The sequence below is a fragment of the Anolis carolinensis genome, chromosome 3, assembly GCF_035594765.1.
Source record: "Anolis carolinensis isolate JA03-04 chromosome 3, rAnoCar3.1.pri, whole genome shotgun sequence".
Taxonomy (NCBI): Eukaryota; Metazoa; Chordata; class Lepidosauria; order Squamata; family Dactyloidae; genus Anolis; species Anolis carolinensis.
In genome coordinates, this window is record NC_085843.1 from 47,119,723 (window position 1) to 47,143,424 (window position 23,702).

The window sequence follows — 23,702 nt, forward strand, 5'->3', positions numbered from 1 at the left end:
CATCCTCAGAGGTTTATGGGTCTGTTGGAAACTAAGTAAGTGAGATTTAGATATCTGTGGAATGTTCAGAGTGGGAGAAATAACTTGTCTACTTGAGGCAGGTGTGAATGTTCTAATTTGCCACACTGATTAGCATTGAATGGCCTCGCAGTGGGGAAATACTTTATTGGGAGGTGTTAGCTGGTCCTGATTTATTCTTGTCAGGGATTCCCCTGCTTTTTGAGCGTAGCTCTTAATGTACTGTTCTGATTTTGGAGTTTTTTTTTAATACTGGGAGCCAAATTTTATTCATTTTCCTGGTTTCCTCCTTTCTGTTGAAATTGTCCACATGCTTGTGGATTTCAATGGCTTCTCTGTGTAGTCTGAAATGATAGTTGTTAGAGTGGTCAAGCATTTCTGTGTTCTCAAATAATATGCTGTGTCTAAGTTGGTTCATCAGGTGCTCTGCTGTGGCTGACTTTTCTGGTTGAATTAATCTGCAGTGCCTTTCATGTTCTTGATTTGTGTTTGGGCGCTGCATGTGGTGGTCCCTATGTAGACTTGTCCACAGCTGCATGGTATACAGTAGACTCCTGCATAGGTGAGAGGATCGTCCTTTGCTGAATGTAGCATTTGTTTCCTAGTGGGTCTGTAGATAGTTTGTAGGTTGTGTTATCATGGAGCCCCAAACGCAGCGCACAAACAGAAATCAAGGAACACAAAAGGCACCCTGGACATTCCACAGATATATAAACCTCACTTACTTAGTTTCGAACAGACCCGTCAACCTCTGAGGATGCTTGCCATAGAGGTGGGCAAAACATCTGGAGACAATGTTTCTGGAACATGGCCATACAGCCTGGAAAACTCACAACAACCAAACAATACAATATTTACAATGAAGAACAATTTAAACCAACATAAACTCAAGAGTATTCAGTGGAAGACCCCAGAGGCCATCCAGTTCAACCCCTTTTTGCCATGCAGGAAAAGCACAAATCAAAGTACCTCGAAGAGATGGCCACCTAGAACTGTAATAAGTGTAATAACTATACCAACAACAACAACCACCCCCCAGGGGTCATCCAGCCCAACCCCCATCTGCCATGCAGGAAAAACACAAATCAAAGCACCCCAACAGATGGCCTTTGTAATAATAATATGGGTCTGGGTGGTGTGGGAGTGCAGCGAAGGGGTCTGTGGCACAAAACCACAGAGAAGACCCACCCTAGTTTTTATTTTGTGCTGAGGGCAGACACAGGCCAGATCAAGAGATATGGTTGCTACTGGCAACCTTGCTAATGCATTTGTATATTCCTGCTTCAGGCTTTAAATTAAGCTATGATTATACGAATGTGTGCAGAAACTCATTAAAATGCTTCAATATAATTCAATGTTCCATACATATATTATTAATTGGCTCTACCTAACCATTTTATAGAATGCAACCCTCATAATTAACCAATATATTTCTTTCAGCATTTATCTGTACTCTGCTTCCCCCCATAACCCCTGCAAAGCTTTTTTTATAAAAAGGAAAATGGGACAAATAAAACTGATCATCAGTTTTTTAAAAAAATATTCAAAATCAGTTCAGTGAAAATTTGTTGTAGAGCAGTAACACAGATGTTTTTCTATGACAAAAAAGCATAGACAATCCCTCTTTTGGCATGTCCGTGAGCCATTATGATAACGATTAAACTCTAACCATTGGCAAGTAACAACTGACACTGCTACAGTATGGCCTCTTTATCAATGCATCAATTATACAGAAGTTAAATTTGCAATGAAGTTTGGTTAAACAGAAAATGTGGCTGCTGATGAAAGAAAAAGCCCAATGTTCTATTTTTTAAATTATAGTTCACTTTGTAAGTTCACTTCAGCTACATTTTTCAAATTTAAAAAAAACATGTTTTGCTTGGGCTAGATTTTTGTCCCCACTGACACATAGAAGGAGATAGTATGGAATTAACATCTGAATGTTTCCCTCCATGCCTGTTTTTACAGCTGTTCCACAAGAAGACCCAACAGAGCATGCAGTCCCTATTGGTGAAAGGAGGAAGAGCTATCTGTAAAAATCCCCATCATTCCTATGGTTTTTCACAGCTTACTTCCTCTGATTCCAATAGGGAGTAGAAAGGATGGAAGTAACAAAACAATGTTAGAAATAGAATCCAAAATATATTTATAGTAGTTGAACACACATCTTGGCTTCAGATTATAGTGCTGGTTGAATTGTCAATGAATTCCATACCCATTCTCCTTTCATTCCTAATTTATAAAATGCTCTTGAACAATGTATGCTTAGAAAAATATTGCCTGCTCATCCTGCTATACTCGTGCACTGTCATATACAACTATTCACAGTACCACCCCACTCCCTGTTTGTCCACCAGGGAAAATGTTCCAAGACATTCACTGGGTGGCTGAAATCATGCATAATATTGAACCCTATATACACCATGTTTTTTTGAGATAAGGTAAAGAAAAAGGTAAAGGTTTTCCCCTGACATTAAGTCTAGTCATGTCCAACTCTGGGGGTTGGTGCTCATCTCCATTTCTAAGCTGAAGAGCCGGCGTTGTCTGTAGACACCTCCAAGGTTATGCGGCCGGCATGACTGCATGGAGCGCCATTACCTTCCCACCGGAGCAGTACCTATTGATCTACTCAGAAGCTGGGGCTAACAGTGGGTGCTCACCCCATTCCCTGGATTCGACTCGCTGACCTTTTTGGTCAGCAAGTTCAGTTACTCAGCTGTTGCGTCACCGGGGGCTCCTTATATATGAATTACAAAGTTTAATTTATAAATTAGTCATATTAAGAGATTAACATAAAAATAGAAGAATTACAACAATATACTGTAATAATAAAAATGTAATAATATTTCTATCAAAATACCTTATCACCTTTCTTCTTGTGATGGTGTGATAAGACGAAGTGAGGTGAATGACACAGGCATTATGAATTAGTGTTTGGCTATTATTGATGTTCTCAGAGTATGTCAGAGGGAAGATCAGCTGCTTTGGATGATCATGGTTCACTGAGCCAAGACAATATTGACGGTTGAAGATTTTCAACAGTTCAATTTTTCCCCAAAATCTTTAGGAAAAACATTGTGATGGATAGTTGCTGTCTTTTTCTTTTTACATAATTGAAATGTTACTACAGAGGATATAATCCTTCAGTAATCACATGGGTGATTTAAATGCTCCATTCCATCCAATTATCCCATTCCATAATGTTGTCTTTAATGTCTGAGCAATTTGAAAAACTTTGGCAAATTTAAACAATGTTCACTTCATTTTCATTTTCATCATCTTCCTTCATAGATGACTCAGTAAGTTCTTGCAATTCATCATTTGTTAAGACTTCTCAATGACCTTCAATATGTTATTTCACTTCTTTATAAAATCTGCCAGCAAGTCCTTCTCTACCTTGTCTTGCCATTTGACTTTTCCATCAATCACCAAGAAGTCTTTAAAATAATTCCCAACTCCACTCCGTAGCTTCTTCCAGCAGGCATTTACAGTTTCTGGTTTTAATTCATCCAATGTTATTTTGAAGGATGTTATTGGCTCACCAATAGTGAATGATTTCCAGCATTGTAATATGTCCACAACAGAGTCTACATCAATTGCTGATCAAATGTGATCAAATACAAGGTGTATGTGTAGCTTTGGCGAAATGAATGATGCCCTGATCTAGGGAGTCAAGTTGTATTTGGAGGTAAAAAGACAACTTTGACATTTCATTTCTATAGTCATAGCAAACAGATTCAGGATGGCAAGGTTCATTGTCTACTATTAATAGCACTTTAAATTCCAAAGCTTCCTCGTTCAAGGGTTTTTTCCCGTTTTTGGGATGAAGCATGGATGCAATCATTCCATACGGTTTTAAAAGCTTAGTTAATGTTTTCCTTTGATTTTTATAATGTTTTATATTTGTGTGTTCGGTTGCTGTTGATCTTGTATTGTATTTTAAAATGTTGGAAGCAGCTTTGGGTCCCTTTGTGGGAGAAAAGCAGCATATAAATAAAGATTTATTATTATTATTATTATTATTATTATTATTATTATTATTATTCCATAAACAAAATGGCCACCACGCTTCCTGATTATGTTGCCAGAACATAGCAGACAATTTTTGATAGCATGGGTTCTTTGCTCTGTTCTTCACCCTGACTTTATCATATGTCCTGTAGAGTTGCACCCAGTATTAGTTAATTTGTTCCTCCATGTTTCATACCCTGGTGCCTCTTTTAAGAATATAGGTTCCACTGGGAATCTGTTTTTATTACAACTGAATATTTGCTTTGGGTCATATCCTTTTTCTCTTTACACAATTTCCTCAACTATGCTGGATGTGGCAGCTGCTTCTTTGTTGGCAGTCATAGGCTCTCCAGTAATTTTATATTGGCCGGGGGTCTAATGTATTCGTGAATCTATGTAATCATCCCTACTAGCTGTAAAGGACTTGCTGTCAGTAATTTCAAGGAATTCCTTCCTAAAGTATTTGAATAGCTTTAGTGTTTTTCGGTTGAACACACTGCTGTCAATTGGAACACATTTTCTGTTCATGTCTTCCACCTACCAATTGCATGCCTTTCCCATCTAAACTAAGCACTTATCATGCACTGTGGCCACAGTTGTTGCAGTTTGAGGTGTGACAACAAAACCAGCATGAATTTCTTTATCCTTCTTCAGAATTTCATGAATAGAAGATTCATTTTTGCTATAGGTCTTAGGAATCTCAGCATACATTTTTCCCTTTCTTTATTAAGTTGAAAATTTTGCCCTTTTAACGTAAAAGGAACACTTTATGGTTTATCTTTGGCAAATCCAAATTGCCGGCATCACAACTCTTGTGCTTTGGGGCCATTATTAAGTAAAAAAGGGTTATGTGAACACAAGCACTGTGATACTGCAACAGTTGATCTGAGAGGGATACTGAATGTCTAACAAGCAGGTAGCATACACAGTGTGGATACACTGGACAAAGGGATGATTTATGTCCCAGGCAAGATGGTGTGAAATTTCATCACAATATTAAGAACAGGGTGAAATTTAAAACTTATTTCTTGAATTTTCCATTTAATATTTTAATATCATGGTTTACAGCAGATAACTGAAAAACACAAAAAGGGAAACTGCGCATGGGGGTATACTAAGGTAAGCATTCACCTTTCTTCTAACTCTCATGATTGAGCAACAATGATCAAACAGGTTAAGGAATTCTGCATTTATCTTCTAAGAAAGGCTTTCAAAAGTCGAGACAAAAGACACTTCTGGATACTTTCACCAATAAAACAAGTCTGACTAGTAAAACAAGTCTGACTCTGACAATGTACACATGTGCTGGTGTGTTTTAAAAGAAAGACGACCTACCTGCCATGCTGTAAGGCAAGACGTACACATCAGATGCCCACAAGGTTCAATCTTCACATCTTTATCATTTTCGGCACAAATTTTACAAAGTTGGAATGTGGAACCCATTTCACAGTACAATTCATATTGTTCCTGAAAATGAGACTACTGTAGTTACTAGTGATTACAATACTGTATGTATTGCTCAGACAAACAAAGGATGTTAAGTTTAATAAAGTTTAAGAAAAACTTGACAACCCAGCTTTTGCCTCATCAGCAATACAAAACACAAGTGAGGCTATAAAATGTTGAAGACATTGATATGATTAAAAATTAGTTTACAACAATATTTTAAATTTGTAAGCCTTGCTTTATATGTATTTTTATATATATAGCATATGCGATAAAATCCCATTAGTAATTACAAAGAAACCTGTGTTATTATGAAGATAAATTAATTACAGAGTAAACTGCTATGAACTACACAGTCCGCTCCACGAGGAAAAATTGAGCACTATCTTCAGTTGCAGAATCATACACACATGTGGCTATGGCAGAACTGCGAGCATTGAGATCCAATGGAAATTCTGTGTTCATTTCTTCACATTAAGGCAAAGTTAAGACTTTTTTGCTGGGAATCAGAACTAAACTACTCCTTGAAAAATGTTCAGACTATTTATCTTTCACAAAATCTTGACTTTAGTCAAATTCTGCTCTTCCTCCTTAATTACATTTACTGCCTTTACAGCACAAAAAAGACAAATCAAAGATGTGTTAGAAAGTTATAATTTTACACCACAGTATACATTCACTTTCAAAAGATTGATATTTTATATTTCACTTAACATTTACATATAGATATCAATTACTTCTCAGTTATCCACAAAAATGACAAAGAGAATATAATATATCCTACTGCAAGAAGCACATAATGAATCTGTATTATCCATGTAGCACACAGAACAACATTACATTATTTTATTTAAAGCTGTACTGACTTTTCATTAATACTAAAAATATTTTTCATTTTTATAAAGCCAAAACCAATATGAGCAAAATTATAACCACCACATACAGAACTGCATTAGAAATGTTGTAAAATCAGCACAGAAAAAAATTAAAAGTTGACCAAATCATCAATACTTTATGGCAAAACAAAGAATCACCTCAAACACTAACATGTAAGATTACCCAAGAGGAGCATAGAAGTTTCATTCTGGTTAATAAAATGTACTCTGCATGAAAATGGTTACAGATTTATTACTAAATTACACTGCTAAAAAGTTAAATAAAAATTTAATATTGTTCAAAGTATCATGAAATAAAACAAACAGAAACAGCCAAAAGTAATTCATATTTTAACTTGATTACTTTCATGAAAATTGAAACAATCAGAGCTTTACTAAATAGATATACTTAATAAACTAAACACTTTTTCAAAGAAGCCTTCTAAAAGCCCATCTTCTGCTATTATTTTTTTTACCAACTTGGATAATGGATTTTATACCTCTGGGTATTTAATACCATTAAAACATATAGATGCCACAAATGTCTCCTTCAAAATTTAGAATTTACATCTATTATTTATGTTTTTACTGATTGGTGTTTTTATTCCAAAGATAATATGTAACATACCTGTGTAACTTTTATATGATCATGTGGGGTGGGCTCACAGAGTCCTGTCAAATCAGGATTATAACTCCGTCCATCTGGATAGAGATAGCTGGATTGAAAATAAACATCAGCCATTATACTTTATGCAAGTTGTAACTAACTCTAAATGCATTTTAGTTGCACAATATGATCAAACTGCTAACGCCTTTTGGAAACAAAAAGCTAACGACTTTTAGATTAATCTGATAAAAACTAGATAACAGAAATTGCTTGATTCTGTCTCATGAAGAATTTTCTCACCAGACTATTAAGGTAAAATGAACGGAAGGTTCCAAAAGTTCCCCTCTTCCTGTTGTTTTTCTGATAATTTCTTTGCAGTTCTGGACATCACTGCAAGAGCAATATTCATACCCCCCCCCCCCCCCCGCCGCTATATCATAGTTGCCTCTCATTGTATCCCCCTTTCTATTTCTGTTTCAATTTCACTGCAAGTTGCATCTAAATTCTACCTGAACTAATTTAGGGCACAAGAAAACTACTTGTTTTCCTGCTTTATATTCTTCCCTGAAGAGTTATGAAAGAATCATGATCTAATGTGAAACTAGAGTACCCCCTACCCTTAATTGCAATCCATGAACGAGAAATTCCATTTTGTATTTGAAAAAGTAAACATTTCTACTCACAATCCTTCCCGGCTGCCATCAATCAGAGCTTGAAATAAAGGCTTATTGTGAGGTATAGTCTGTAAAATATTTCCATCGCCAGTGACATATCCAATGGCCCACTGCCCTAATCGAGTACAACTTAACCTGAAAATATAGCTATAAATAAAAGGAACAAAGCTGTATTTAGTGAAGGAAAAGAACATCATCATTATTAAAGAACAGTGACTGGATCAGGGCTTGGCAACTGTACTCTTCTACATGTTTAAAACTTTACTATAAATGATCAGATGTCTTTCATACAGTGTTCCCTCACTTATCGCGGGGGTTACATTCCAGGACCACCCGCGATAAATGAAAATCCGCGAACTAGGGGCACTATATTTATTTTATTATTTATACCTTATTTTAGTAGTTATACACTATTATTTGATGCCTGAATGCCTCCCATCATGGAGGGGGCGGGGCCAGCGGTGATGTCCCTCCCACCCTTCAGAGAAGAAGAAGAGACTTGTGGAAAGAGGAGGGGATTCCTTCCTTCCTTCCTTCCTTCCTTCCTTGTCATTCGCTTCAAGGGAGGGGGGGGCTTGGGCGGTCTCAGAAGAGCCTCTGCCTCCACCATTTCTGTGTGAGGGAGAAAGAGAACGGTGGGGGAAGGGGAGGCACACACACACACACACACAGGTGTATCTCCCTTTTGGGGGGGGAGGGGAACAACAGCCTAACAGCAAGGCCACGAAAAGCGAACAGCGAAGTAAAGAGAGAACACTGTATACAAAGATAAATCAGACTACACAACACCTTATTATTAACAATTTGCTCAGTACTTTGCAGATAAAATTGCTGCAAAGTGAGATTCATGAGGACCGGAGTAATAAGGTTAATGCAGACACAGTAGATGTAACATTGGGCTCAGATTATCTAGTGCTAATGCATATTTTTGTTCTCATTTGTACACCTTAAGGATGGACACAAGTTACTTGGATAGGTGACTATCCAAGTAGTTTTAGTCCCAGCTAGAATAGGCCTTAAAAATCAATGGAACACATGGCTTACTACTCTATAAATCAGCTGGTTTGCTCTAGTTAGAACTAAAATTGCATATAGCTCACTGTTAGTGGACTTGAAGAGGCTTGTATGTACAAACCACAATTAGGCTAAACAAACCATGGCCTAACATTGTCTGAACAAAGCCAATGTGAAGTCAACATTAGGGATTTTTTTTTAGAACAATAATATAAATTTAGACTTTAGACCTTGTCTTTAGATGACATGTCTCACATTGGAATTAATTTTAATTATGTTTTTATGTCTGTTTTAATTTTAATAATTTTATTAATCTCTGTGTTTTATGCCCAAGGCACTGCACAGGTGCCGTTTGTAAGCTGCCTTGAGTCCCCCTCTGGGTAAAGAAAGGCGGGATATAAATATTGTAAATAAATAAATAAAGATGCTATAGTCCAGCTACAGAAAGTTTATTTTGTTCCAGGGCCAACACTATGAAGCAACAAAAATGAAGACTATCTACTAAATTGTGATGTCTCATGGGCCATGTAGTCCCGTTCCTAGTATTGTTGTGGCAGACGAAGAGGAAAACTTGGGTTTTCCACCGATTCAGCCTGAATCGGAGCCGCTGCACCTGCAAGATGTTTGCCCTCAAGAAGTCAGCCAAACAAGCCTTGGGCAGAATTCTCCCCCGTACTCTCGTAGGGATAATATTAATCGAGATAGAGGCGCTAGGGAGGCGAATCGCCGAAGTGCCAGGATCGCTGCCAGACAATTAGCTGATTAAGCCTGCTTCCCTTGGGAAATCTTAAGGAGTCATGCATCTGGACACAGTTTGGGTTTCACTTCTTGTTCCCCAGGGAAAGTGTTCCTTGGCGGGAAAACAAGATCCTATATAGCTGTTTTACGCAAGGAGATCCTTGCGGAGTCAATTCGTCATCTTGTGGAGTGAGATCGTGTGTGGACTACGTTACTCCAGTTCCTTGTTTCAGGACCAAGTTCCAAGCCTTGTTTCACGGACCTTGTTCTAGTATCAAGCCTTCCTTGTTTCCACGGACCTCACCACGGACCTTGTTCTTGCTTCTTGCTTCTTGTTGCCACGTATCAAGTCTTGTTTGCCAAGAATCCAGTTTGTTTCCAGCCTTGTTGTCAAGCTCCATTGGACTAAAGGACCTTGTCATTTCCCCACACTTTGCTTGGCAAAGTGTGTGTTTCGGTTATTGGATTATAACTTTGGACTCTAATATCTCATATTGGACATTGTTTTTCTGGACTATATTTGACCTTTCCTGAAAGGTCTACTTCTGAACTATATTCTTCACTTGTTTTTATTGACTTTATATATTCCTTTAATAAAGATATTAGATAGATTCTGGTCTCTGCGCATGGTTATTGGTGCTCTGCAGCCTGGGTCCTGACATAAATAAATTTAGAAATGCACCAGAGAAAATTAGAAATTGTGGTGTTCTGCAAATGAAGAATAAAGGACAGACAACGGAGTTAAGAAAGTAAGGCCACAGAATCAAATAATTGAAGCACACCAATAAAGAAGGTAAAGTGTGTTTTTACTGTCACACTAGTGATTTTAGTCCCACTAGCTACTCAGGACACTGTTCCTATTAAATATGTGTGTGTATGTGTTTTATAGCAGTGTTTGTGGTTTTGGCAGAAAGTTTGAAAAACTACCACAAATCTACCAATGCTACACAACTCACAGAAGAGCTCCATATTGATTAAACCTTTATACAGTTTTCTTAAGGGCACCTGAGTTTTTAAAAAGTAGTATGAGTCAAACTATCATATCAAACAAACATCAAGATTATAGTCCTTCATTACATGAACAACAGCTATTATGCACATTACATTAAAGTAGAGGCTCAGGCCAAATGGCATGTTTCTAATGATGTTTGAGTTAAAACACATTACCTTCCTGGTTTGGTGCTGTATTTCTGTAATCGTGCTTTAACTTCATCATAGGTCAGAAATGCCATATATCCAGGATGCGTCACAGCTAAGAAGTTCCAGTTTCTTAAAATTGAACTCCAAGGCTAAAGAAAAAAATGAAAAAAGGACAGTATTTGTCCCAGCTCTCCTCTGAAAACATTGTCAAGTACTTGCACTCTGTTGCTTTTAGACATATGATCTACTTTGACTCCAAATGAAGGATTAGTTTCGGTATGTCTCTGCCTGAATTTAGATTTCCGATATCTGCCCCCTCCTCTCCTCACTTTCACCAGTGCTGCTTTGTTGTTCTCATGGGCCTTCAAACCCTTAGCAACTTATGGCAATACTAAGGTGAGTCTGTCATGGTTTTTTTCCTGGCAATACTTGTTTAGCAAGATTTGCCTTTGTCTTCCTCTGAAATCGAGAGCATATGTGTGACTCACATAGTGGGTTTCCATGAATAAATGAGGTTTCAAATGCTGATCTTCAGTCGTAGTCCAACACTCAAATCACTACATACACTGGCTCACCCAAGGGGCTCTATTGTGATTATTTAAGTCATAGTTCCCTGTTTTTATCTCAAAAGGAAATATGATGTAAAGTCGCACAGCTAGTATGTGCAATGAGGGAAGATTAGTAAGATACTTTTTCTTGCCTTTATTTATTTATTTATTTACAGTATTTATATTCCACCCTTCTCACCCCGAAGGGGACTCAGGGCGGATCACATTGAACACATATAAGGCAAGCATTCAATGCCATAACATAGAACAGGGACAGAGACAGACGTAGTCACGGGCTGGCCTCGAACTCATGACCTCTTGGTCAGAGTGATTTGTTGCAGCTGGCTGCTAACCAGCCTGCGCCACAGTCCGGCCTTAATAAATCATGCTTAAATATGTCAGGAATATTAACTCCACATTGGCCAATAGCAACCAGTTTATTGTCAACCATCAAGTTGGACATGGAACAATAGCTTTAAACTATAGGAAAGGCGATTCCACGTGAACATTAGGAAGAACTTCTAACAGTGAGAGCTGTTCAGCAGTGGAATTCTCTCCCCCAGAGTGTGGTGGCGGCTTTTAAGAAGAGGCTGGATGGCCATTTGTTGGGGGTGTTTTGAATGTTATTTCCTGCTTCTTGGCAGGGGTTTGGACTGGATGGCCCACGAGGTCTCTTCCAACTATTCTATAAGTTTCATTACAAAGTACAAATGTAAACTCAGGTCTTTATGCTCCAAATTCAATATTCCAGCCAATTATACACCAAACGGGATCTTACGGGAAAACCTTTTAAGAATTTACATTATTAGTTTAGTCCAGGAGTCCCCCAAGTAAGATCCGCGGACCAGATTCCGCCCACCAAGGTAATTAACCCGACCTCCACCCTAAACTTTAGATTTAGAGTTACCCTAAGTCTGAAATGACTCAAAGGCACACAATGACAATCCTAATGAACATGATTATCTCATCAGCCAAAAGGTTAGGTTGCTTAGTTTAACCATGTTTCTTTGAGTGGTCATTTGTAAAATTTGCATGTATGGGTCTTCTGCAAAATGAAAGACTGCTCGGAATTCTCTATAGCTTTAAGAAAATTGGTGGTAGCCCTGCCCACACTGCCCTGGAAGATATAGCCATCAGGTGGGGCTAGCACCTCAGTTCCTCGACCTTCTTTGTGGACTCTGTAAAATCACACACATAGGTGACTAGAGATCTTCCCACCTTGGAGGAGGGAGGCATGCCCCACAAGAAACAAGGACAGCTCTTTCAAAGGCAGAATTTCCCCTGGAGAAATCATCCATCTTGCAGTGGGACACAAAAGTGAGTGGGGTCAGCCATGCTGATGCCAGGCAAAACATCTTCAGGTGTACTCCATGTAGGAAAGCGTGAAAGGTAGCAACAATTGTTGCTGAATGATCCCTGATCTGGGATGGAAGAGGTCTGTCTGTGTGTTGGAAGGCCAGTCAGAACATTGAAATGATCAAAGAGGAAAACACTGTGAAGAGACTGAATAGACCTGGTGATATCTCAGAGAAAATGCCCAGGAGATTTCCTGTAGGCAGGTATGCGGACAGTGTAAGAGCTAGAGCCCACAGCTCTATGGAGGGAGCTCTCCAGAGGAGTAGGATTCTGGAAAAAAGCTGGTAAAACAACATCTTGACACATATGAAACCAGGAAATCACCTTGGCTAGAAGGGCAATGTTGATTTGGAGAACTACCTTATCCTATGGAAACAAAGGTAAAGGTGATCTGGACCGAGAGCACAAAGCTCACTGGCTCAGCATGCTGATCTGATGGTGACAAGGAATGCCGTTTTCCAGGAAAGGTGGGAAAGCCCTGCTGATGCCATGGGCTTGAAAGAGGGTTTCAATAGTTGGGACAAGATGAGCTCCAAACTTCATGCTGGGGTTGGAGGGTGAATGGTCTTAACCTCTTCAGGAAGAGTTGAATGAGGGGTCTCAAAAATAGGACAAATGCTGTGCTCTCCGCCTGTACCAAGAGATGGCAGAGAGATAACATTTCAAGGAGAAAAAGGAAAGTCCTTGTTCTGATAGTGAGAGCAAAAAAACAAGCTCTTTGGGCATTGGTGCTGTGACAGAATCAACATCAGCCTTCTGTGAGAAGGAAGAGAACATCTCCAGTTGTAGGTGTAAAATCACTTTGTGGAGTCCTTGTGAATGGCAGTGGTGATACACACTATGGATGGTGAGAGGCCCTGAGTGGCCGGAGTATCCCCCCCCCCCCCCCCCCGCTATGAGGCGGAGGATCAGGATGTTAGGGTGACCTGCCAGTCCTGGCAATCAGAAGGACCCATCTTCACCTGGTGGAACTTACTGCTAGAAGCCTGTAACAGCAGGGCAAACCTGAGTTGCTCAAATTACCATGGGGTGCTGAGGATACAGTCTGCTACGTCCCTCAGGACTTTGTCAAAGTTTGTGCAATTAGCGGTGTAGGAAAAAAACCTAGAGGAGCCCCAGCTGCCATGTGAAGAGAAAGACATTGAGCAGATATGTGCGGCCTATGTGCAGGAGATGGTGGTCACAGAATAGGGGACAGTGAGTGTGGAGGAAGCAAAGATGTACACTTGCAGAATTCTCCAGTGATGAAAGATGAGTCTGCTGTGGGTGAAGTTGCCACTCGTGGGCAAGAGCCAGAGTTCTGCTTAAGGAACCTACTAAAACATTCTCCTCTCCAGGGAGATGGAGTGTGCTAGGGCGAACCCTTTGTGGAATGCACCAAGTCCAGAACTGAATAGTGAGATTGAGAAGACTGAGGGAATGTATCTCCGCTTTGATGTTGATGTAGAACGTGGTGGTTGTATTGTCTGTCAATAACTGAACCACTTGGCCCATCACAGAATCCTTCAGACGCCCAGGGCAGACACTGTGATAGAAAGCAGGTGAATAAGAGAATCAAACACTTAATAAGGTAACTTAACTAAGAGAAAGTCCTTGCTGCTGCTAACACTGCGGACCAAAAAAAAAAAAGGAACTGAGGTGCTAGCCCCACCTGATGGCTATATCCACCAGGAAAGTATATATACTTGACTGTAAGCAACACAGAAAAACGAAGTTCAGCAGTATATTCAGTTGTATATGTTACCTGAAATAATCGTGTGAAGATATCAAATTCAAAAATTGAAATGTAGTCATTGCAAGTTAAATCAATGGTAGATTTCAAAGCCATTGCTTCCAAACCAGAACTTATCTGATGTACTTCATGTAGACACTGCCGAAACACTTTCCAAGGCACTATGGTTCTATGTTAAAAAAAAAAGCAAAATAAAAGGTTTTTGTTATTTAAGTCTCAGTTTTATTTCCATTATGCTGTATTTTCTAGAAGAAAACCTAAAATAAAATTATTGTCTTCTCAAAAAATCTTTTTCTTTTACAAAAGGGGACATGATAAACATAGATCAAAATCACCTGTAATTCAATGGCCTCATTTATTTGCAATGTACTCTTGAAGCCTCTAGGTACTGTTTTTAAGATTATTTCATTTCATTTTTAGGACATTTCCATTTATAATTTCTGATTTTATTTTGTTTCCATTCAATTTATTTCTGATTTTCAGTTACAAATGCCATTGCTGATTTGTAACCAAAACAACACCACTAATCAACAAGAGGAAGGTGGTTTGAAAAAATTAACAAAAAATACTAACTTTTGTTGTAACTCCTTTAAGCAAGCAATTTCATCACATATAAATTCAACAAAAGCAGCTGAAACTTCTTCAAGAGATTTAAGAGCTTCAGGATTTGAAAAGAAATGAAACTTCATTATCTAGAGCAAATTCTAACAGAAGGTACTCCCAAATAGACCACCAAAAGCTGAAATAATGGGACACACCATGAAAAGAATAATATGAATTCAATAATAATAATACATGGATGACCTGAAGCTGTATGGGAAAACTGAAATTGAAATCCACTCTCTGACTAACACTGTCCGAATTTTAGCACTGATATCAGCATGGAGTTCGGCTTGGACAAATGTTCGACAGTGGCATTGAAGAAGGGAAAAATAATTGAAAGTGAGGGCATAAATATGCCTAATGTCCAAACGATAAAGTGTCACCAGCCAGAGGCCTATAAATATCTGGGCATATTACAGCTGGACAACATCAAGCATGAACATGTGAAAACTGTGGTCAGCAAAGAATACACACAAAAGGTCAGAAAAATTCTCAAAAGCAAGCTCAATGGAGGCAACACCATCAAGACCATAAACATCTGGGCCATACCTGTCATAAGATATACTGCTGGCATTATAAATTGGACACAGGCGGAACTGGACAATTTGGACAGAAAAACAAGAAAACTCGTGACCATTCATCATTCACTGCACCCTCAAAGTGATGTTGACCGGCTATATCTGCCTAGAATATCAGGGGGCAGAGGACTCTTACAAGTAAAACAAGCAGTCAAAGAAGAAGAACATGCCCTGGCAGAATATGTAAAGCAAGTGAAGAACCTGCTTTGATTGAAGTCAAAAATCAGAAACTCCTCAAAGCACAGCAGACAAAGAATCAGTATAAGAAAACTGCACTACAAACTAGAGCTGACAGCTGGCACAACAAAACATTGCATGGAAAGTTCCTTGACAAAATTGAAGGAAAAGCTGCCAAGGAGAAGACCTGGCTATGGCTCACGAATGGGACACTGAAGGTGACAGAAGGCCTGATCCTTGCAGCCCAGGAGCAAGCCATCAGAACAAATGCAATTAAGGCCAAGATCGAAAAATCAGCTGATAACCCAAAATGCAGACTGTGGAAGAAAGCTGATGAAACCATTGATCACATCCTCAGCTGCTGTAAGAAAATCGCACAGACACGACTACAAACAGAGGCACAACTATATGGCCCCAATAATTCATTGGAACTTATGCCTCAAGTACTACCTCCCAGCAGCAAAGAACTGGTGGGATCACAAACCTGCAAAGATAATGGAAAATGAACACACAAAGATACTGTGGGACTTTCGAATCCAGACTGACAAAGTTCTGGAACACAACACACCAGACATCACAGTTGTGGAAAAGAAAAAGGTTTGGATTATTGATGTCCCCATCCCAGGTTGCAGTCGGATTGATGAAAAACAACAGGAAAACTCAGCCACTATCAGGACCTCAAGATTGAACTTCAAAGACTCTGGCATAAACCAGTACAGGTGGTCCCAGTGGTAATTGGCACACTGGGTGTCGTGCCAAAAGATCTCAGCCAGCATTTGGAAACAATAGACATTGACATCATGATCTGCCAACTGCAAAAGGCCACGCTATTGGGATCTGCGCATATTATCCAAAAATACATCACACAGTCCTAGACACTTGGGAAGTGTTCGACTTGCGATTTTGTGATATGAAATCCAGCATATCTATCTTGTTTGCTATGTCAGACTATATCGTTGTGTCAATAATAATAATAATAATAATAATAATCTTTATTTATAACTCGCCCTCTCTCCCCAAAGGAACTCAGGGTGTTGTTGTATGTCAGGGTGGTTTACAAAAATAACAAAATTTGCAAACATTCAATGCCTAAACACATGTAACACAAATAAGACAAAACATGAAATAAAATAAACTCAATATAACTTATAAACAACCGATACTGAGGGTTAAGCTAAATAAACATAATAAGTACAAGGAGTCAAACCGATTAAAACATAATACATTAAAAGCATAATATATCACATTTTTGTATCTACTGGTTCTGTATCAGGAAGTCTAGATTAAATGCAAAAATAAATATTAACATACTAATTTAAGAAAAAAACGGCATCATTGTGTTGTTTTACATTTTATAAGAAAATATATTTGTGGACTAATTTTATGTTTCCATTGTTAAAATGTGGCACAGTGAGAGAGACCAAAAAGGGGATGACAGACTTCAATAGCTCCAGAACCACTGAATTGAACAGTAAGACTTAGAAATGCTAACAGAGAATGCCAGAGTTTACTGGCATTTATTTGGGGTATCATTTATCTGTCTTTCAGTAACTCCTGAGAACCCTACCAAGAAGAAGAAATACTCAATGAAGCAGAAAATATTCTGCAGACACTGCAGAAAGTGAAAGTATGGTCAGACTGACTTTTTTTCATACAGTGGAGAAGGATGTTTGCACAGTGGAGCCCTTGCTTAGTGCCTTTAATAGCTACACAGCCTACCAAGTGTTCACTAGCTAAAGAAAACTGGCTAAGGCAAAGGTATTCAAATACAAGGAACTGCACCAAGAATGGCACTGACAGAGGAAGACTTATAAAAACCAAACCACTGTGAAAGTGACTTCATTGAATGTCTTGAAATAACAACATCATTCATAGAGGAAAACCTGGTAAACTATTTTACATTTTTGAACTCTTTTTCATACTGAAACTTTATGTTCATCCTGTTACTAAACTCAGGAGATCGTATAATCCTTCTGAATCGACTGGTATTTAAAGGACCATTAAGGACTAATAAGAGCTTCAGAGATTTCACTTTTTCTATGAATAAGGAAGCTTCTCCTTATCCTTGATTTAATTAAAATGAATTTCAAAGACTCCCTCTTCCGGATTGAACAATATCTGCTGTGGGAAGAAACCAAAAACCTTTTCAGTTTAAGGTAATGACAAACAAAAGTATGCAAATTTATACATTCCTCTAAACTGAAATGTCTCTATGACTGTACTACCAAGAAGATGAACGGACACAAATCTGACATTACAAACGGCAACATAAAAAAACCAGTTGCCAAACATTTCAACCTTCTTGGACATACAGTAAAGGAAATACAGGTAACACTCCTTGAACAAGAACATTACAAAAGAAGATAGAAAAACTACTCAGAGAGTATCCTAAACTTAGGGAAACTGACTTTGGTAAGCAGATTAATTGCTGTCACATATCAGATCACTGTAAAGATCTGAAAGACTTTGATCACTTTGCCAAGGCTTTTAGAAATTTAGGGCAAAGAACATGATATGCATCTTTCTGAATCCTATTACACCCTATCCCACTCTTTCAACTGTATCAGTATGCTTTATATATGATGCCTTAATACCACTTGTTGTGCATCAGACAAAAGGAGTTTATGCTCACAAAAGCACCTGCAAAAATAAAAACCACTTCATCTCATAGGTACCACCACATTTCTTTTTCTCTCTCACTCTTTTCAGTACATATGTATTGATGGTCTCCATACAGGCCAGGGCCCTGAAAAACTAAAGCTCTGGGTCTCAAAATCTGGGATCTGGCTATCTCTGTATGACAATGTAATCTACTTCTACACACCTCTACAGGGCTTGTGTGGAACTTTAGCCCAATGTGAATTTAAAAATACCAGTCAGATTCACTAATTATACAAGCTTTCCTCTCAGGATAGACACATAATATTTGTATGAGAAACTCCTAAAAAAAACCATTCTTAGATGTCTGATTGGGTTATTGAACAATCTCCCAAGCATGTAGCTGTCCTTAGGAGCTTATATTCAGCTGGAACAATGTATTTCTTTTTATAAATCACCATGAGAATATGGCTGAAAGATGGTATCACTATACTTGCTCTACAAGTAATAGAAATAATCAATCCTGGAATCTGTCTAATTCAAAAGGTTTAAATGGGGAACAGCTAATAAAACAACACTTGTAAAAACCGTTTTACAATAAATCTGAATTGTTTTTTGATTTTTCCAAACTAGAACACTGCCACAAGGTTTGGCAGAAAGATTAGTTAGTAATTCTGGATCCCAGTTCTGTAGCTTTTGCAACAAAAATTCTTATTAGCTCACTACTACATACACACAAGCCTTCGGAGATAATATTGCCTGAATGTATTGAGAAATCCAGAAGTGTTTTGGCATGCTGAAATCTAACACATTTGAAGAGATAGCACCTGCTGTTTTTGAAAAACAGGAAACCACAATAAACAGTACAAATACTGCAACACATGCATTAAGGAATAGAGTTGCTGATCTGATTAAAGTCATTTTTCAATGCTTAAGTCTCTACCACTTCTGTCTTAGTCTCTAAAACATCTATACACTCCTTTCCCTGAATTTTGATTTGCCTACAAAATTGCAACAGGTGAGAGATTTCAAGAATGCTGTTGGGGGGGGGGGGGAATTGGGAGGTGACAATAAACAAAATAGTGTGTGTGTCCCTTTAGGGTCTTAATATATCTCCCCAGCCCCTTTCAGTTACCAGCTCACGTTTAACAACGAAGTCAGTATCCAAAAAAGGATGCTTAGCAATTTCTATCGAGTTGAAGACATTGTAACTGTGATAACACAAACAAGACGCTTGTGAACCATGGCCTGAAAAACCCTGTGTGTGACCTTTATGCTTTAAAAAATCAGATGTCAATCATCTCAACAATGGGGGACTCAGATTTTTTATGAAAATGTTCTAACACTCAACATTCCTTATACAATCGATATAAATAGCCTAACAATAGAATAACTGTTGATACTTACTTTTCTCCAAAGAACTTTTTCCAGAATTCAGCAGCATCTGCTTTTGTGATACGAAAGTTGTCACCTTGGAACTGGCCATTAGGAAAGATTGCCTTGATTTCTGCAAGCATGTGGCTAAAGATGAGTGATAGTTTTGTGAGGTTTCGCCTATCAGTAAAATAAAAAAGGAAGAGAAATGTTAAGCAAAACTGCACAGAGGAAGTCCCTGGTTTTACGTGTGTATCTGAAGGAAAACCAAGACCTAAAACTAAATAAATTGGAACTGAAGTAAACTACAGATATTCTCCAACAAACAAGATAGATTCTGTAGGTTTGTTCTTAAGTTGAATTTATATGTAAGTCAGAACAGGTACTTTTTAAAGTGTAACTTTAGCTCTATCTATCTATCTATCTATCTATCTATCTATGCTTTGGATAGAACAGGCAACGGGTAACACCCATGTGGTTTTTGTTTTGCTATCTGTGTCCCTGTTCAGAAGATTTCACTTCACTTTCGGTCCCTGTGATAATTGGATCTGGTTTGTCATGGAAACAAGGACTGGTAATAAAACTATAGTTCAGACACCTTTTTCCCATGATAACTCTTTCAGGAGTGAATCCCTTTCTAGGAGTAGATAGCTTTCACTTTCTGTTTTTTTTCCCCGTGTCAGGAGCAACCGGAGTTGCTTCTGGAGTGAGAGAATTGGCCGTCTGCAAGGACGTTGCCCAGGAAACGCCCAGATGTTTTGATGTTTTACCATCCTTGTGGGAGGCTTCTCTCATGTCCCCGCATGGAGCTGGAGCTGATAGAGGGAGTTCATCCACGCTCTCCCCGGGTGGGATTTGAACCTGGCCGCCTTCAGGTCAGCAACCCAACCTTCAAGTCACAAGGCTTTTATCCCCTAGGCCACCGTAGGCTTTCTGATGATTCACCGCCATTTGTAACTATGAGTCGTTTGTAAGTCGGATGTTTGTAACTCAGGGACAGCTTGTACTTTAATATTTATGACAGCTCATTCATAGCAGTTACAAAATACGTCATACTTTTTAGTGAATAACATCCGTTCTTTGACATTTAGTATAATGACAAGTTTTTAACTTTTGTTTTTAAATATATTACAACTGTGTCCTCAGTTCGCTTCTGATACAATAAATATAAATTTAATGTGATGGAGGAAAGATGCTTCCTATCCACTTTCTTGACACCATGTATAATTTTACGCACCTCTTTTATGTCCCCCCTCTCTTCTTCTATTTTTAAAGGTTTATAATAATAAAAATAAACATTATTTGTATTTTGCTTTATCTCCCCGAGGGGATTCAGGGTGGTTTAAAAGTTCCAAAACATTGTAATCTCCTTGTAGAGGATTGGCTATAGACCATAACCCTACTGGATTGTTTTCTCGGGGCTGCAAGAAAATGAGACTCCAACTGCCTATGAGTTTTCTCATCTCTCTTCCCATTCAGAGGAATATGAGACACATATGGAACACAGGCTGGGAAAGCTTTCGCCTCTCTGCAGTGTGAGGGTTTAAATGGTATTTAATTTTTATCATTAGAAGAAAAGGTGTCAAGACTATCCCTGCCAAAAACTGCAAGTTTTGTTATATTTCAGGACTTTCTAATACAAGTTTCATAGAAGGATTTTGCACAAAACACTATCCATTTGATACAAAACACTCCTCCATTCTCTTATCTCTCTCAAAAACTCAATTCTGCACTCTCTCTCATTTTTCACACACACACACACACACACACACACACACAAAATATGAGCCTACAAAGGGATCTCGTAGCACCTTTGAGACTACAGTAGAGTCTCACTTATCCAACCTTTGCTTATCCAACATTCTGGATTATTCAACGCAGTTTGCCTTCTGCCCAGATCCACAGCTGTTTCTCTAGGCAGCAAGGACTGAACTTTTTATGGATTTAACTTCCGACAACACTGTTACTGTAAGTACATTTTATGCAATTCTATCCTTATTTGTAGTCCATTTTTAGTAGGCAATGTTTTTGTAGTCAATGTTTTCAATACACTGCAATGCTTTGGTGCTAAATTCGTAAATACAGTAATTACTGCATACTGTTACCATGTACTGAACTGCTTTTTGTGTCAATTTGTTGAAAAACATGATGTTTTGATGCTTAATTTGTAATATCATAATGTAATTTGATGTTTAATAGGCTTTTCCTTAATCCCTCCTTATTATCCAACATTTTCACTTATCCAACGTTCTGCCGGCCCGTTTATGTTGGATAAGTGAGACTACTGTACTGTATTTACTCAAATCTAGTGCACACCTCAATTTTCAAGACCCTGAATCCAAAAAAAGGATTTGCTGGTGAATGTAATGCATAGCAGCAAAAAGTGCAGTCTTTGTAATTTGTTCCAAAAAGGTGTGCAACCCTTCTTTCAAAATAAAAAGTAACACCAAAGAACCAGTTAACCCTTGATGGGAAGATAGGAAGGAAATTAAGATAGGGGAAAATTGGAAAGAGGGAAGATGGAAGGAAAAGAAAAAAGGAGACACAACTACTCAAGACTATCAAATGATCAACAGGAAGCTCTCCAAGAATATACCGTATACACCTTATTTATGAGCTGAAAAAGCCTCCTCCGGCTTATAATCGGGTCAAGGTCAAGGTCAAGGCCGGCAACGGAGCCTGCAGGCTATTGCTTGCAATATGTGATCTATTTCTCTCTTCTCCTCCCTTATCAGTGTGTTACTTTTGCAAAGGCTCCCTCGCTCTTAATCAAGAAAATGTTTTGAAAAGAGAGACACCCTTGCAAGTCAGGAAGAAGAAAAATATATATTCATTAATCTTATGAAAGCCTTTTCCCCTGAAATATTTGTTAAACTCTCCTACAGATATATAGGCATTAACCCGTTGCAAGCTTTTGCCATCTCTATGTACCTTTATATGTGTATCTATTTATATACATTAATTTTATATATGAATTTCCCCTCATATGTTTGCAGGTCTTTACAAATCCTTTATACATATAGATCCATGTACCTGTGTATCTGTAGCCATACATATACATCATTTTTATATATGAATTTAACCTCATATGTTTGCAAGTCTCTGCAAATATCTATATAAAGAGAGATGTCTGGATAGATATGAATATATTCTTACCTACCTATATATAGGGCTTGCAAATATTACAGGGGGGAAATGGATGCACAAATATATATAGACATGTCTAGATAGATATGAATATATATATATATATATATATATATATATATATATATATATGGCTTGCAAATATTGTAGGGGAAATGCACACACACAGAGAGAGAGAGAGAGAGAGAAGGAATTTGCAAATGTTTCAGGGGGAAATAAATGTGAAATTCGTATCTATAATTGTAGATCTATATCTAGCTCTGCATTGTTTATATAAGCATTGAATGTTTGCCTGTTACTATGTTGAAAGCCGGCCTGAGTCCCCATGGGGAGATAGGGTGGGTTATTATTATTATTATTATTATTATTAGGTTATTGTTAATAACATATTGTTTTGTTGCCCCTACTTTTCCACTTATAGAGCTAGTTTACTGTTTTTGACCAGAAACTGGGGAATGCCCTTAAACAGGTGGCCATCTTCCGGGTGTGCGAGAACGGCTGAGAGTCAGGCACTGTAGAGCTCTGAGGAAAGGTGCCGGTTCTGACTGCAAGATCAGGTAGAGCTTAAGCTCCCTCCCCCACACGGATAGAGCTGAGGGGGACAGCGAAACTGAGGGTACCAGCCGATGATCCTGAGGGTCTTCTCCTCAAGAGGAGCCCCCAAAGGACCTGGTATATGGTCCCTTAGTATGGTGGATCGCAGCAGAACACAAGGGGAAACCCGAAACTATCTCCGACTGCGCGCACTCACTGAGCCAAAGAAAGAAAGGTAAAGAGACAAAGGAAATAAAAGATCATTGGAAACAGGGCATAGAAGGTTTCCTGGTGGAAAAAAAAGGGTTGTTGGTGTGAGTAGGGAGAAACAGAAAAGGCAAACTAGCAAAGTTGGTAAATGGCGAATGGGTGATCTGGCGAGAAAGCAGCCACAAGACAACCCTATGGGGAGGAGAGAGACTAATCGGTAGGTGGGCAGAGTGAGGGAGACAAGTCCAAACTGACACACACAAATAGAGGACTAGCGTCAAATGGTGGGAACCAGAACAAGAATATCCCTCTCCCTCTAAAG

General features: G+C 38.5%; 1 protein-coding gene across 8 annotated transcripts in view; it reads right to left on the bottom strand.

Moving 5' to 3' along the window:
* The window catches only part of cblb (Cbl proto-oncogene B), a 130,770-nt gene that overhangs the window by 46,827 nt on the left and 60,241 nt on the right, over positions 1-23,702 (bottom strand). For all 8 annotated transcript variants that reach the window (XM_062974845.1, XM_008107794.3, XM_062974844.1 and 5 more), the window contains 6 exons: positions 19,523-19,669; positions 14,172-14,328; positions 10,551-10,672; positions 7,641-7,778; positions 6,979-7,066; positions 5,365-5,496 (listed from right to left, as the gene is read on the bottom strand). In XM_062974845.1, coding sequence (XP_062830915.1) covers positions 5,365-5,496; positions 6,979-7,066; positions 7,641-7,778; positions 10,551-10,672; positions 14,172-14,328; positions 19,523-19,669 — 784 coding nt within the window. The remainder of the gene's footprint in view (positions 1-5,364; positions 5,497-6,978; positions 7,067-7,640; positions 7,779-10,550; positions 10,673-14,171; positions 14,329-19,522; positions 19,670-23,702) is intronic.